This window comes from Salvelinus sp. IW2-2015, linkage group LG25, assembly GCF_002910315.2.
Source record: "Salvelinus sp. IW2-2015 linkage group LG25, ASM291031v2, whole genome shotgun sequence".
NCBI lineage: Eukaryota > Metazoa > Chordata > Actinopteri > Salmoniformes > Salmonidae > Salvelinus > Salvelinus sp. IW2-2015.
This window is the reverse complement of record NC_036865.1, coordinates 8,236,464-8,253,770: the sequence shown is the minus strand read 5'-3', so window position 1 is coordinate 8,253,770 and position 17,307 is coordinate 8,236,464. Positions and strand designations below refer to the sequence as shown.

Here is a 17,307-nt window from a genome sequence, read left to right as displayed (position 1 = left end):
CTACCTTTGGAGGTGATCAGGAAATCTCATCACAATGTGTCTTTTGATTGTCTACACCCGTCAAAAAATGTGGGCACAATCAGAATGTGAACAAGATCAGGACAAAGGAGGCATGCTAGAACCAGGTATAAATGGGGCTAGTGAGAAAAGGACAACATACCAGGATCAACCTCTCCAAAAAATGCGGAATAAATTACTCTCAGAGAAGCTAAAGCATGCACCTAGGCCACTAGACTACATTTTATTTTCTAGCAATTGCGTGACTTTGTGTTATCGAAAAGCAAAGGAAACGAGATAAGCTTGTTCAATTGATCACCTCCTTCTAAACTCCATGTAAAATCCTCTTCAGGTTTGGAGGCAGTTGGGTTGGCTGCAGCCAAGGTTTATTGCGGGATTAAGTCACTCACTTTCATTAGAAACCATCGGGTGTCAACAAGGACAACTAGGCAGAACAGGCAACCCAAACATGACCTGATTTCTGGAATAGCTAAATGAATTCAGGATAATATTGGGAAGGTGACATGATAGTGGATGTTTTTAAAATCCTCCAATCCTTATAATTGGCAGCTTTGAACAGGAAGTGACCCGACATCAAACCGAGCAGTTCAAAGAAATTGCCATACTATTTGTGTTTTCCAATGTTTGAGGTAAGGACGTCTGTCCTGAATTACTGTCTCTGGAGATACAACAACAAGCATCATCAGTCACTCCACGGTCCACATCACTCTAAAGATTGATGAACCCACGACGCCAAACGAGCGAAAACAGCCTTTGTTTACAATGCAATGAACCAAGATGGCCACCCCCACACAATCTACTGCTGCTTCCTCCCTTCCTTGTATTACATGACCACCGTGAAAAACTCCAGCCCTCTCACATAGCCCAATGGTAAGACATGAAGACAGAGCTGTCATGGAGTATTGTTCACTTATGTCCTCTCCGGCAGGGTCACATCCATTCCCATCGCCACCACGGTGTTGACGGCTGGCTAAAGAATTCAGAAGGCAGCATGACACCAAGGCAGATGACCAGGTATCTCTTTACCATGTAATTGACAGGTGCGATAGGCCGGACATTACAGCTCTATTAAATGACATATAAAAGTTTAATAAGGTTGAATAGGCTGCTGTTAGTGAAACAAGGGGTCATTGTTTATCCCGTAATGGCGCTGGCATGATGTTGGGCACATGGACACGGACCAAGGCTGTTTGAGGGCGATCAGGTGAGTCGGATTGGTGAAATAGAACCCGGGGGGCAAGGTTGGTGATAGCTCTGCTGCTGTACCTCATTTACACTAACTGGCTAACCTCAAAACATTATCAAGGAGAATACGTTTCAATTGGATACCTGTCGCTTCAATGGCTGCTGCCTTGTGTGTCAACATCGTTTTAGAATGTATTGTTTGGTTGCCGGTTCCTTTACTGATTGTTAAAGAGATATAACCATGTAGGTTTATGTGAAAACCCACACCAATGACCTAACATAATTGCCCTCCAGGCCTGAAGTTCAGATTGCCACACATTACCTATTGTTAGCATCCACTCTATTAAAGGTCCAATGCAGCCATTTTTATCCCAATATCAAATCCTTTCTGGGTAACAATTAAGTACCTTACTGTGATTGTTTTCAATTAAAATGGTCAAAAAGAAGAGACAAAATGCTTCTTGGCAAAGAACACTTTCTCAATCAATAATTTTGCTAGGACTGTCTGGAGTAGGGAGGGGAAAACTGAAAATCTGTTATTGGTCTATTAACAAATGTACAACATGATGATGTCACCAGGCAGGCCAAAACTACATCCCACCACAACATGCTGAAATTTCAGGCAGTCATTTCAAATAGCTCTTACACTACAAGGGCATATTTTTGTTCAACCTCATAGTGTGGAAATATATATACACTACCGTTCAAAAGTTTGGGGTCACTTAGAAATGTCCCTGTTTTTGAAAGAAAAGCAAATGTTTTGTCTACACTATATTTCTGATCAAGTTGATGTTATTTTAATGGACAGAAAATGTGTTTTTCGTTCAATAACAAGGACATTTCTAAGTGACCCCAAACTTTTAAATGGTAGTGTAAATATACAGTACCAGTCAAAAGTTTGGACACACCTAATCATTCAAGGGTTTTTCTTTATTTGTACTATTTTCTACATTATAGAATAATAGTGAAGACATCAAAACTATGAAATAACACATATGGAAGCATGTAGTAACCAAAAAAGTGTTAAATATTTTATCTTTGAGATGATTGAAGTAATGATGTAATGATGGACTGTCATTTCTCTTTGCCTATTTGAGCTGTTCTTGCCATAATATGGACTTGGTCTTTTACCAAATATGGCTATGTTCTGTATACCAACCCTACCTTGTCACAACACAACTGATTGGCTCAGACGCAATAAGAAGGAAAGAAATTCCACAAATAAAAATTTAACATACAGTTGAAGTCAGAAGTTTACATACACCTTAGCCAAATACATTTAAACTCAGTTTTTCACAATTCCTGACATTTAATCCCAGTAAAAATTCCCTGTCTTAGGTCAGTTAGGATCACCACTTTATTTTAAGAGTGTGAAATGTCAGAATAATAAGAGAGAATGATTTATTTCAGCTTTTATTTCTTTCATCACATTCCCAGTGGGTCAGAAGTTTACATACACTCAATTAGTATTTGGTAGCATTGCCTTTAAAATGTTTAACTTGGGTCAAACCAGACTTGCGGAGGTCTACAATTTTTTTCTGAGGTCTTTGCTGATTTCCTTTGATTTTCCCATGATGTCAAGCAAAGAGGCACTGCGTTTGAAGGTAGGCCTTGAAATACATCCACAGGTACACCTCCAATTGACTCATATGATGTCAATTAGCCTATCAGAAGCTTCTAAAGCCATGACATCATTTTCTGGAATTTTCCAAGCTGTTTAAAGGCACAGTCAACTTAGTTTATGTGAACTTCTGACCCACTGGAATTGTGATACAGTGAATTATAAGTGAAATAATCTGTCTGTAAACAATTGTTGGAAAAATTACTTGTGTCATGCACAAAGTAGATGTCCAAACCAACTTGACAAAACTATAGTTTGTTAACAAGAAATGTATGGAGTGGTTGAAAAACAAGTTTTAATGACTACAACCGAAGTGTATGTAAACTTCCAACTTCAACTGTATATACACTACCGGTCAAAAGTTTTAGAACACCTACTCATTCAAGGGTTTTTCTTTAGTTTTACTATTTTCTACATTGTAGAATAATAGTGAAGACATAAAAAAACAACCTGTTAATTGAAATGCATTCCAGGTGACTACCTCATGAAGCTGGTTGAGAGAATGCCAATAGTGTGCAAAGCTGGCATCAAGGCAATGGGTGGCTACTATGAAGAATCTCAAATATAAAATATATTTTGATTTGTTTAACAGTTTTTTGGTTACTACATGATTCCCTATGTGTTATTTCATAGTTTTGATGTCTTCACTATTATTCTACAACGTAGAAAATAGTAAAAATAAAGAAAAACCCTTGAATGAGTAGGTGTTCAACATTTTTGACCGGTAGTATATATATATATATATATATAAATAAAACACAGGGAAATCACATTTTTGACTGCACTGGGCCTTTAACTTCCCTCTGCCCTACAATAACCCCCTGGATGTTGGCAGTCTCATAAGGTTGCTCCCTTTTTCTCCTGAATACCACCCCACATACAGTACAGTAAAGGGCTAATCATAGAAATCGAATTACTAGAACATTGCCGTGTTCTGGCGGTCTTTAAACTTCCTAGTAATTCAATTTCTATAGGGACAAAACTCTTGGCATGCTTCATATGAAACAGTAGTACAGTTTTCTAAAATGTTGGTATCATACATTTTGGTACTGTGATACTGGTACAAAGTTCAACACTACTTTGAAATCCTGTTGTTTCCCACTGAAACAACAGGCAGGCTGTAATAGGGGTGTAACTGGGCCCGGACACCTGACCCCCTCTCAGCCCCAACAGTGCACAAGTAGAGCTGGGCGACCAGGGACCTGGCCGCCCAGCCACCCCTGAGGGTAACCAGAGTACCCTGCCAAGGCCACCTGACATCACATGAAGCTGCCACACAGCAGACACAGCCACTGGGACCCACCTATACATAGGGGAGAACAAAGACCTAGGGACAATCAGAGCTATCAAGAGACAATTAGGTTGTCTCTGCAGACGTGCTGCTCACGCAGCACACATAGGTAAGTCACACACAAAGCACACGTAGAATCAGATCTAAGGCTGGTATTATACTCCAAACGGTCTCCGCAGCGAAGCATCACTGGAGCCGCGCGTTCATAAAGTTACAACCTACAACATGCACAAAACCAATCTATGAACGTAGGTGTGTGGTAAAGTCACAACGTGGTTTCGGGAGTACGCCTAGTTCAGTATAAATTGAGCCTAAGCCTCCTCTGAGGCTCCAATACAAATGACTGCTGATCATATCTGGACTGTCCGGGGGTATCGTCAGACGGGGCCACAGTGTCTCCCGACCCCTCCTGTCTCAGCCTCCAGTATTTATGCTGCAGTAGTTTATGTGTCGGGGGGCTAGGGTCAGTCTGTTATAGCTGGTGTATTTCTCCTGTCTTATCCGGTGTCCTGTGTGAATTTAAGTATGCTCTCTCTAATTCTCTCTCTCTTTCTTTCTCTCTCTCGGAGGACCTGAGCCCTAGGACCATGCCTCAGGACTACCTGGCMTGATGACTCCTTGCTGTCCCCAGTCCACCTGGCCCGTGCTGCTGCTCCAGTTTCAACTGTTCTGCCTGCGGCTATGGAACCCTGTCCTGTTCAGCGGACGTGCTACCTGTCCCAGTCCTGCTTTTTTCAACTCTGTAGAGACAGCAGGAGCGGTAGAGATACTCTGAATGATCGGCTATGAAAAGCCAACTGACATTTACTCCTGAGGTGCTGACCTGTTGCACCCTCGACAACCACTGTGATTATTATTATTTGACCCTGCTGGTCATCTATGAACATTTGAACATCTTGGCCATGTTCTGTTATAATCTCCACCCGGCACAGTCAAGAAGAGGACTGGCCACCCCTCATAGCCTGGTTCCTCTCTAGGTTTCTTCCTAGGTTCTGGCCTTCCTAGGGAGTTTTTCCTAGCCACCGTACTTCTACCTGCATTGCTTGCTGTTTGGGGTTTTAGGCTGGGTTTCTATACAGCACTTTGTAACATCAGCTGATGTAAGAAGGGCTTAATAAATACATTTGATTGATTGATTGACTGGAGAATACAGAACTCTTCTCTCTAATTTTTGCCTCCCCTAGCCTACTATACAGTACTGGGTGTGTGTAAAGTGTTTTAGAAGGCACGTAGGCTAATTATTCAGCCTGGCAATGAGCAAAACTGTCCGGAGCCCTTCGCCATCTGATGTCATCCTGAGAGGCTTTGCGGCAGGCAGGCCTATTCATTAATACGTCTCCTTTTACCAGCCTTGTCATGGCTGTCCTGACCGCGCCACAATATAGAACATTCCACAACCGCATGGATTAGGCCAGCTGTCTCCTTGGGGATCCCCAGCCATTCCATGTGATCTATTCGAGCTAACACACATGAATCAACTCGTCAACTAATTATCAAGTCCTTGACTGGTGAATCAGGTCCAGTAGTTCAGGGCTACAACAAAATGTTGAAATATCTGGGGGTCCCCGAGGAGAGGTTAGAAAACCTCTGGATTAAGTCATTAATCTTCAACCCACCGGCCAGACGCAGTTGTCACACACGGGCTACTGAGGGGGAGGACAGAGGGAGAGAGTGGTGGAGGTCGTAGAGGCAGGGATCAGAAGAAAATGTGTCGATCGCCAACTTAAAACGGGGGCGTGCAGGTGGCTTTTGATGTGTGAGCGAAGTAGGCCTATGTGAAACAGACAGACTTAAATGCTCTTCAGTCATAACTCTATCCTGGTGCGTGAAAGACTTAATAAATTGTGCTTGCAGAGAAGAGACTGGGATTCTTCTTCTCTAAACAGAAATCAATGTACAGAGAACAGCAGCCTCATACGCAGAGAGTTGACATCAATCAGACAGTCAGGCCCATAGAATAGCACACCAATGGTATAATCTGCCTCTGTGTATGTGTGTGTGTGTTGTCCAGCAGACTAGATATCTCTCCGCTTCCCCAGTTACTCAAACATGGGATGGCTGCTAGGCAACCAGGCCACATCACATCAGGCAGAGAGAGAGGGAGAACAGAGGGTGGATAGAAATGGAGAAAGAGGGAGGGAGAGGTAGAGACAGAGATGGTGAGGGAGAGCAGCGAGAGAGAGATAGAGATGGCGAGGGAGAGCAGAGAGAGAGCGAGAGAAAGAGAGAGAGAGGATAGAGAGGGTAGGGAGATAGCAGAGAGAGAGAGAGAAGAGGAAGGGGGTTGGGAGTTGAGGCAGAAACTGTGCTGGCAGCATTACAAAAGATAGCAACTCGAGTCCCACTGCCCATATTAATATGGTTAGGCACTATGAAGTGATGAAGATTAGTCATAAGTGACGAGACAGATGAGGACACAATCCCACAGTGATTTTAGGTCATTATTTATGATGACAATGATGTACAAATGAGTTTAAAACAAGACACACAATGAATCATATTATGATGAATACAGTTAGATACAATACACGCAAATCAGCGATTTCAACACCACATAATGGTGGTTTCAGTAAAACACACACACAGGCTGAAGGGTCTCGTTTAACAAGAAGAAAATGGAATGATACTTTAGAAAGGATCCCTGAGAGTGGATGTATATGGTCTGTATAACAGTGTCACCATAGACTTGTCTATGAATGTATCCGAGCGATTCTTATGAATGCATAGTCGTAGATGTACAGTGTGCTCCAAATCTATTGGGACAGTGACACGTTTGTTGTTGTTCTCCAGCATTGATACAATGACTACGAGGTTAAAGATCAGACTGTCAGCTTTAATTTGAGGGTATTTTCATTCATATCGGGTGAACTGTTTAGAAATTACAGCACTTCTTCTACATAGTCCCCCCAAATTCACTTACGCATGTATTAAAGTAGTCAAAAGTTAAGTATTTGGACCCATATTCCTAGCACGCAATGATTACATCAAGCTTGTGTCTCTACAAACTTGTTGGATGCATTTGCTTTTTGTTAGGGTTTCAGATTATGTTGTGCCCAATAGAAAGGAATGGTAAATAATGTATTGTGTCATTTTGGAGTCACTTTTATTGTAAATAAGAATAGAATATGTTTCTGAACTATCCGTGATCATGGTAGCATCCACATTAATGTAGAAGTGTTTAGAAACATATTCTATTCATATTTACAATAAAAGTGACTCCAAAATGACACAATACATTATTTTTCATTCATTTCTATTGGGCACAACATAATCCGAAGGACAACCAAAACAAAGTGCAAATACATTCAACAAATGTGTAGAGTCACAAGCTTGATGTAGGGACCATATGGGACCAAATACTCAACTTTTGACTACTTTAATACACATATAAGTGAACTTTTGGTCCCCTAAAATGGGGGGGGGGACTATGTACCAAAAGTTCTGTAATTTCTAAACCTTTCACCCGATATGGATGAAAATGCCCTCAAATTAAAGCTGACAGTCTGACCTTTAACCTCATGGTCATTTCATGTTATACCCATAGTGCAGGAGTACAGAGCCAAAACAACAACAAAATGTGTCACTGTACCAATACTTTTGGAGCTCACTGTAGATATGAGGAGAGCAGAGAAGGGAGGAGAGGGGCAAGAGAGACGAGAGAGAGCGAAAAAGGGCAAGAGAAGAAATATTGCACAAATTTGTACGTTTAAATGATCATACGTGTGTGTGTGCCTGTGCATATGTGTGTATTCATAAACATGTCATACAGTAGTAGCCTCTGTCTGCTCCTCACAGCTCGCGGGGTATGATGGTGAAGGGCCTGATGGGGCAGGAGGCCTCCAGCTCCAGGGCTGTGAGGAAGCAGTCTGGAGCCTGGCTGCTGCCCTGTGACTGCAGGGCCTCCCCCAGGCCGCTCCATGCCTCGTGTGACGTGCTCTGGGCCTGCACCGCGTCCCGCAGCACCTTCTCCCCCAGACCCAGACGCCCACACCGCACCAACAACTGGCCCTGAGGAGGGGAAAGCAAGGGGAGGGGAGGGGGTGAAGAGACAAAAAGTGAGTCTGCGTGGGGGATAAGTCATTGAGAGATTCCAGAGAGAGCGAGAGAGAGATCTAGCTTTGACTTTGGATCTAGCTTTGGCAGTATCTAAACCAGATACTAGATATAGCGTGTCAGAGGGACACTAAGGGGACACACCAAAACAGGGGAGGGGATGTCATGTCCAGCTTTCTGAGATGATGAGATGTTGCTAAGTTAAAGATCCTGTTTGTGCCAACTCTATTTGTACTGGCGTGTTGGGTGACTGCAGCCAAAGGCACTCCCAGAAAGGATGAGGCGTGCGTGTGATGAGGATGTCTACTCCCGATGTGTGTTTGTGTACTGTATGTGTGTGTGTGAGAGAGGAAGTGTATGTTTTTTGGTGTTTGGTTCAGTGAGTGTATGTTTGTGTGTGTTTGTGGCCGTGTGAGAGGGCAGTAGTGGTCAGTGCAGTGTGACATGTCTCTTTGGAACTCTGTTGAGGCACTGTGTGTCTCGAGAGTCCAGCAAGCATAACAGGGCATCACGCAACCGGCGTGTGTTCATGTCAACGGCATGAACACACAGAACTACACACCCACACACACGCACACAGCCTCCAGAGCAGGGCTTGCCTGAGGTCAAACAGACGAGTCTTGTTATGCAGGCTCTGCTCACAAGCCCCAGATTAATTGGGCTGAAACTCAGAGAGCTGTCTCGGGGCCCTGACGCAACCTCCAAAGAGGATGCTCTGCTCCCTCTGTCTCTCAGTCTCCAAGCTACTCTCTGCTGTAACTCCATGCTATCTTCACTCCTTTTCCCACATCATATCCCCCCCCCCCCCATATACTGTATATTTCCTCTCTCTGCTGCTGACAAGAACAGAAGAAAAGAGAGGAGATCTAAGATGGGGTGCCGACTCAGACACAGTGAGGTCTGTAATTATTGGCACCATTGATAAAGATGAGCAAAAAACACTGTATAAAATAAAGAATACAAATACTGAGCTACAGTATATTGTAAAGATAGGGGTAAACATTATTGGTACCCCTGTTTTCATTACTCTTGCACCATCCCCTTGCGAGGAGACCATTCCTCTATACAGAATCTTCCCAGATCCTTGATATCCTTTGTCTACGGAAGAGTATAAGGGCCAAGCGAAGAAGAACGGTGATGTAGTGGGGTAAGTTGAGACACTTTTACATTCAGCATCACTTCATAAAGGGTAATATAGTATTCTTTCTAACAAATATTTCTACATATATTTCAGGATGTTGTGTATCCCTGTAAATAATCAGAATGAATGTGTACATTACAGTTTTGAAAACATAGCTTGTCCAAAAAAAGTGGTCTATTGGCACAAATTACCCTGGCCATGGGGTAAGTTAAGCCGCCTACAAATGTCTGTACTGAATTAAATATTACCACTACCTTTTTAAAACCACGTCTATTTTTATTTCACTAACACAATCACTTTTTTTTGTCTTTTAATAATTTAAGCATATTTTAACACAGGCTTAACATACTTTGTACTTTTTTAATACTTTTAACATAGGCCTGGCCCTGTTGTTACCTCACATCCCAGTGATTATGCCTTGCACTACACCTGGGAAGAAAACACTTACATTTGCTCAACTTGCCATTGGCTCAACCACAGAAGTGGTAAAGAGGTCAATGGAACTCGACCCAAACAATGGAAATGCCATGGAAACACGTGGGGGACAGATCCCGAATCTCTTCATTACTCTCCAGAAAATTTTACCAACATTTAGTCTATTGTATATATGTGTATTTCACACTATGTTGAGGTAAAAATCGGAGTATAATGCTGTATGGATGTCAACCCCAATACATGTTCCTGTCATCTTCACCAATAAACTGCATTACAGTTAAAAACAACTTAGACTACCACCACCGATATCTGTATGCTAGCTATGCTACCAGCTTATACGAATGTGAGTTAGCATTTAGCAGTCACTTCTTCTAAACCTAAAAAGGAATAACTTCTAAATGTTATGCAGCAAAAACTGCCAGATATATAAAAAATGTACTTTAGCAACCAACCACATTGTGGGCCCGTTACGATACATCAATCATGAAGGATTTGAAAAATATCCACTTTGCTCAACTTACTCCAAGTCAAACATTTTGACTATATGAGCCCACACAGCTACAAGGATGCACTTTCACGCTAGGTTTAGGACTTAATATTGACATATTTCTATAGAAATGTGTGTTATTTAGCAGATGCTCTTATCCAGAGCGACTTACAGTTAGTGCATTCATCTTAAGATTGCTAGGAGGGACAACCACATATCTCAGTCATAGAAAGTAAATATTTCCTCAATAAAGTAGTTATCAGCAAAGCCAGTGCTAGTGGTGGGTGGCAAGTGTTAGTTGGGGGAGGGGTGCTGTGAGATTATTTAAAATACTCTTTGAAGAGGTAGGGTTTCAGATGTTTTTGGAAGATGGGCAGGGATTCTGCTGTCCTAGCTTCAGGGGAAAGCTGGTTCCACCATTGGGAAGAGAAGAGATATGACTGGGCTGAGTGTGAGCTGCCCTCCCATAGAGGTGGGAGGGTCAAGAGACCAGAGATGGCAGAGCGGAGTACTCGGGTTGGGGTGTAGGGTTTGAGCAAAGCCTGAAGAAAGGAGGGACAGTTCCTCTTGCTGCTCTGTAGACAAATACAGTACTTGCAAAAGTATTCACCCCCCTTGCCGTTTTCCCTATTTTGTTGCATTACAACTTGTCATTTAAATTGATTTTTATTTGGATTTCATGTAATGGACATACACAAAATAGTCCAAATTGGTGAAGTGAAATCCCCAAAATAACTTGTTTAAAAAAAAAATGCTAAAATTAAAAACGGAAAAGTGGTGCGTGCATATGTAATCACCCCCTTTACTATGAAGCCCCTAAATAAGATCTGGTGCAACCAATTTCCTTCAGAAGTCATATAATTAGTTAAATAAAGTCCACCTGCGTGCAATCTAAACGTGTCACATGACCTGTCACATGATCCCAGTATATATACACCTGCTCTGAAAGGCCCCAAAGTCTGCAACACCACTAAGCAAGGGGCACCACCAAGCAAGCGGCACCATGAAGACCAAGGAGCTCTCCAAACAGGTCAGGGACAAAAAGTTGTGGAGAAGTACAGATCAGGGTTGGGTTATAAAAAAATATCTAAAACTTTCAACATCCCATGGAGCACCATTAAATCCATTATAATAAAATTGAAAGAATATGGCACCACAGCAAACATGGCAAGATAGGGCCACCCAGCAAAACTCACGGACCAGGCAAGGAGGGCATTAACCAGAGAGGCAACAAAGAGACCAAAGATAACCCTGAAGGATCTGCAAAGCTCCACAGTGGAGATTGGAGTATCTGTCTATAGGACAACGTTAAGCAGCACACTCCACAGAGCTGGGCTTTACGGAAGAGTGTCCAGAAAAAAAGCCATTGCTTAAAGAAAATAATAAGCAAACACGTTTGGTGTTCGCCAAAAGGTATGTGGGAGACTCCCCTAAAATATGGAAGAAGGTACTCTGGTCATATGAGACTAAAATTGAGCTTTCTGGCCATCAAGGCAAACAATATTTCAGGCGCAAACCCAACACCTCACTTCACCCCGAGAACACCATCCCCACAGTGAAGCATGGTGGTGGCAGCATCATGCTGTGGGGATGTTTTTCATCGGCAGGGACTGGGAAACTGGTCAGAATTGAAGGAATGATGAATGGCACTAAATACAGAGAAATTCTTGAGGGAGACCTGTTTCCGTCTTCCAGAGATTTGAGACTGGTTCAGAGGTTCCCCTTCCAGCAGGACAATGACCCTAAGCATACTGCTAAAGCAACACTCGAGTGGTTTAAGGGGAAACATTTAAATGTCTTGGAATGGCCTAGTCAAAGCCCAGAACTCAATCCAATTGAGAATCTGTGGTATGACTTTTAAAGATTGCTGTACACCAGCGGAACCCATCCAACTTGAAGGAGCTGGAGCAGTTTTGCCTTGAAGAATGGGCAAAAATCTTAGTGGCTAGATGTGCCAAGCTGATAGACATATCCCAAGAGACTTGCAGCTGTAATTGCTGCAAAAGGTGACTCTACAAAGTATTGACTTTGGGGGGTGAATAGTTCAGTTTTTTTGTCTTATTTCTTGTTTGTTTCACAAAAAATTGTATTTTAATCTCCAAAGTGGTAGGCATGTTGTGTAAATCGAATGATACAAACCCCAAAAAAATTCCTTTTCATTCCAGGTTGTAAGGCAACAAAATAAGAAAAATGCCAAGGGGTGTGAATACTTTTGCAAGCCACTGTACCATGGTAGTGAACCCAAGCTTCGGCTGGAAGCCAGTGGAGTGTGTGGAGCAGCAGGGTGACATGGGAGAACTTTGGAAGGTTGAACACCAACCAGGTTGCGCCATCCTGGATACATTTCAGGGGTTTGATGGCACAAGCAGGGAGCCCAGCCAACAGCGAGTTGCAGTAATCCAGACGGGAGATGACAAGTGACTGGATTAGGACCTGCGCCGCTTCCTGTGTGAGGTAGGGTCGTACACTATGGATAATGTTAGATGTTGTTTTTTATTGTTGAACATAAAAGACTAAACACACCAGCAAATCAGCTCCATTTGATTTTAACTTTGGAAATCTATTCCAAAGTATTTCAACACATAATAGATAGATACACTACCGTTCAAAAGTTTAGGGTCACTTAGAAAAGTCCTAGTTTTTGAAAGAAAAGAAAAAAAATTGTCCATTAAAATAACATCAAATTGATCAGAAATACAGTGTAGACATTGTTAATGTTGTAAATGACTATTGTAGCTGGAAACGGCTGATTTATTTAATGGAATATCTACATAGGCGTACCAAGACCCGTTATCAGAAACCATCACTCCTGTGTTCCAATGGCATGTTGTGTTAGCTAATCCAAGTTCATCGTTTTAAAAAGGCTAATTGATTATTAGAAAACTCTTTTGCAATTATATTAGCACAGCTGAAAACTGTTGTCCTGATTAAAGAAGCAATACAACTGGACTTCTTTAGACTAGTTGAGTATCTGGAGCATCAGCATTTGTGGGTTCGATTACAGGCCCAAAATGGCCAGAAACAAAGAACTATCTTCTGAAATTTGTCAGTCTATTCTTGTTCTTAGAAATGAAGGCTATTCCATGCGAGAAATTGCCAAGAAACTGAAGATCTCGTACAGCACTGTGTACTACTCCCTTCACAGAACAGCGCAAACTGTCTCTAACCAGAATAGAAAGAGGAGTGGGAGGCCCCGGTGCACAACTGAGCAAGAGGACAAGTACATTAGAGTGTCTAGTTTGAGAAACAGACGCCTCAACTGGCAGCTTCATTATATAGTAACCGCAAAACACCAGTCTCAAAGTCAACAGTGAAGAGGCGACTTCGGGATGCTGGCCTTCTAGGCAAAGTTGCAAAGAAAAAGCCACATCTCTGACTGGCCAATAAAAATAAAATATTAAGATGGGCAAAAGAACACAGACATTGGACAGAGGAACTCTGCCTATAAGGCCATCATCACAGAGTTATAATCATTTCAAACCTTTCCCACATTTGTATACGATCACATATACACTACCGTTCAAAAGTTTGGGGTCACTTAGAAATGTCCTTGTTTTTGAAAGAAATTACAAATGATTTGTAATTATGTTCCGGCCCCTCAACCATCCGCTCAATGAAAAGTCGGACCGCGGCTGAATCTAGTTGATGACAGCTGTACTAGAGCATAAACCTCCAGGAGTGAGTCACTGCTTTAATGTTTGCGAGAATGACAGGATGTTGTCCAGGGTCACGCCAAGGTTCTTTGTACTCTGGGTGTACTCTGAGAGGGGGACACTGTTGAGTTGCCAACCATGATGGAGAGGTCTTGGAGCGGGCAGGCCTTCTCCGGGAGGAAGAGCAGCTCTGTCTTGTCGAGATTGAGCTTGAGCTGGTGGGCTGACATCCAAGCTGAGATATCTGCCAGGCATGGAGAGATGCGTGCCGCCAGCTGGGTATCAGAAGGGGGGGAAGATGAAAAGAAGTTGAGTATCATCCGCACAGCAATGATAAGAGAGACCATGTGAGGATATGACCGAGCCGAGTGACTTGGTGCATAGAGAAAAGAGGGCCTAGAACTGAGCCCTGGGAGACACCAGTAGTGAGAGCATGTGGTGCAGATACATCCTGTCCGCATCACCTGGTAAGAGTGACCTGCCAGGTAGGATAAAATCCAAGAGTGTGCAGAGCACAAAACGCCAAGTCCCGAGAGGGTGGAGAGGAGGATCTGATGGTTCACGGTGTTGAAGGCTGCAGATAGATCTAGGAGGATGACAACCGAGGAGAAAGAGTCAGTCTTGGCAGTGTGGAGAGCCACTGTGACAGAGGAGAGCAGTCTCGGTTGAGTGACCAGTCTTGAAGCCTGACTGCTTAAGGTCAAGAAGATCATTCTGAGAGAGACGGCGAGAGTTTGTCAGAGAGAGCACGCTCAAGTGTTTTGGAAAGAAAAGAAAGGGAAACCAGTCTGTAGTTTTTGATGTCAGAGTAGTCGAGTGTTGGTTTCTCAAAGAGGCGAGTGATTCTGGCCATTTTAAAGTCAGAGGGGACGCAGCCAGTGGTAAGGGATGAGTTGATGAGGGAAGTGAGAAGGTCTCCAGAGATGGTCTGGAGAAGGGAGGAGGGGATGGGGTCGAGCAGGCAGGTTGTCGGGCAGCCGGACATCACTAGTCGCAGGATTTCTTCTGGAGAGAGAGGAAAAAGAGCTCAAGGCATAGGGTAATGATATGTGAGTGGTACCAGTGGACTCAATAGGCAGAGTGAATGAGAAGCGGATGTCGTCAACTTTCCTTTCAAAGTGGTTGACAAAGTCGCTCACAGAGAGGGAGGAGTGAAGGGGAGGGGGTGGAGGATTAAGGAGGGAGGAGAAGGTAAGGTGGAAAATAGTTTCCTAGGGTTAGAGGCAGAAGCTTGAAATGTAGAGTGAAAGAAAGTGGCTTTAGCAGCAGGTACAGAGGAAGAGAAAGTAGAGGGGAGTGATTGAAAGAATGATACGTCCTCCAGACGTTTCGTTTTCCTCCATTTTCAGATGCCCGCAGCCCTGTTCTGTTAGCAAGCAAGGTGTCACTCAGCCAGGAATCAAGAGGAGAGGGCTGAGCCGGCCAGGGGGAAAGGGGACAGTGAGAGTCATAGGCAGGTTAGTAGGGTTGAAGAGGCACAATCAGGAGACTAGGGATTTAGCAGAAGGGAGAGATGATAGGCTAGAAGAGGAGAGAGTAGTGGGAGAGAGAGTGAAGATTGCGACGGCGCATGAACACCTGGACAGGGTCTGAGTGGGTAGAGTTGGAGGAGAGGGAGACAGAAACAAAGTAGTGATCAGACACCTGAAAGGGGGTTGCAGTGAGAATAGTAGCAGAGATGAGGTCAAGCACATTGCCTGCCTTATGAGTGGGAGGGGACAGGGAAAGGGTTAGGTCAAAAGAGGAAAGGGGTGGAAAGAAAGAGGTGGAAAGAAATGAATCGAAGGCAATAGTCGGGAGGTTGAAGTCTGGCTCACGATGGCAATAAGTGGTGAGCCGTCATCAGGAACTGAGCTTATCAAGGTGTCAAGCTCATTGAGGAACTCTCTAATGGCACCTGGTGGGCAATAGATAACAACAATGTTAAGCTTGAGTGGACAAGTGACAGTGATAGCTTGGAGTGCAAATGAGGAGATGGACAGGTGAGTGAGGGAGAAAAAAAGGATCTCCATTTAGGAGAAATGAGTAGCCCTGTGCCACCAGATGCATTCAAACTTTGAGTGAACACATAGTCAGATGAAGAGAGATTAGCTGGAGTAGCAGTGTTCTCTGGGGTAATCCGTCAGGGCCAAAAAGTCTAGGGACTGAAGGGCAGCATAGGCTGAGAGGAACTCTGCATTTTTAAACTCTAATACAATTAATTAATTTGACTTGCTAACTTGCTTATCACTTTTTCCATGGTTTCTACCTTCACAGACTTCATGAAATGATCACCTCTTCCTAAATATTTGTTCAAATTATACATTTTGTATATGGTTGTCTAGAAACAAGGGTGGCTAAATTTACCCCTTTGGCTGAACCTCAAAATCTTGAAATTCCGAGAATAAAGCAACATTATTTCGAGAATAAAGTCTAAATTAAACTTTGAGAATAAACTTGAAATATTTTGATTTAAATTTAATTTCTAGAATAATGTCCTTTTTAATTTTTTTTAGAATAAAGCCAAAATTGTTGAGAATAAAGTCGCAGTTATATTTCATGATTAATTGCCTGACTTCCTGAAGAGCTTGAAGAGGACCTTGAAGAGGTTGTGCCACAGATTGCCTCTCTTTAGGAGGAACCACATGGACTTGGATGAGGTATTGACCTTTGTGAAATCATCAGTGTGCGGGATACATATTAGGAACTTAATCATTCCTCCTCATCAGACCTTACTCCTTACCTAGCCTAGTTTTAACCCTGCACTAGTCAAGTGTCACCCCTCCTCCTCAAGCCTCACCCCTCCCCTCGTCAAGTACCCTGCAGTAACCAAGTATCACTCCTCCTTTTCAATCCTCACTCATCCCTTAGTAAAGTATCAACCTTGCATGTGTCAAGCGTCACCCCTCCTTCTCAACCCTCACCCCTGCATTGGTCAGGCATCAAACCTCTGCCTCGCCTCTCTCATCCGTGCATCAGTCAGTTCTCACCCTTGCATTACACCACATTCTTTCTTTCTTTCTAAATCACAATGAGCATGTCTATCAGCCAAAAAGACATGTCAATTCAAAGAGCCAGCTAGCAATTATCATTTACCATCATAATGATTCAATTATTTTCAAAGATACTAGCAACAATAGCTTAGGGAAATTACATGTTTACATACACAAACTAGAGGAGTTCACGTGCGAGCGAGCTATGTTATTTTATATACAGGCTAGCTAGCACCCCAACTAGATGGAGTAGGTCTAGTCACAAAGCAGGATCAATGAGTTATACCCAATTCATTTGCTTACATTTTGGAAATATGTTGAAATGGGCACGGATTGCTTTAACTGATGAAACCAACCCATGTTATTTAGCAATATTAAGCTTTGGTGGTGTACCAGAATTCTAAGATTGCAATATGTTAGCCAAGATCCAGGAAGTGGAGTGGTTGTGTTT

At 43.0% G+C, this 17,307-nt stretch overlaps 1 protein-coding gene across 1 annotated transcript in view; it reads right to left on the bottom strand.

Moving 5' to 3' along the window:
• Positions 1 to 6,543: 6,543 nt before the first annotated feature.
• The window catches only part of ttc7a (tetratricopeptide repeat domain 7A), a 43,223-nt gene continuing 32,459 nt past the window's right edge, over positions 6,544 to 17,307 (bottom strand). The window contains 1 exon segment of the mRNA XM_070434884.1: positions 6,544 to 8,123. Coding sequence (XP_070290985.1) covers positions 7,905 to 8,123 — 219 coding nt within the window. The 3' untranslated portion in view covers positions 6,544 to 7,904.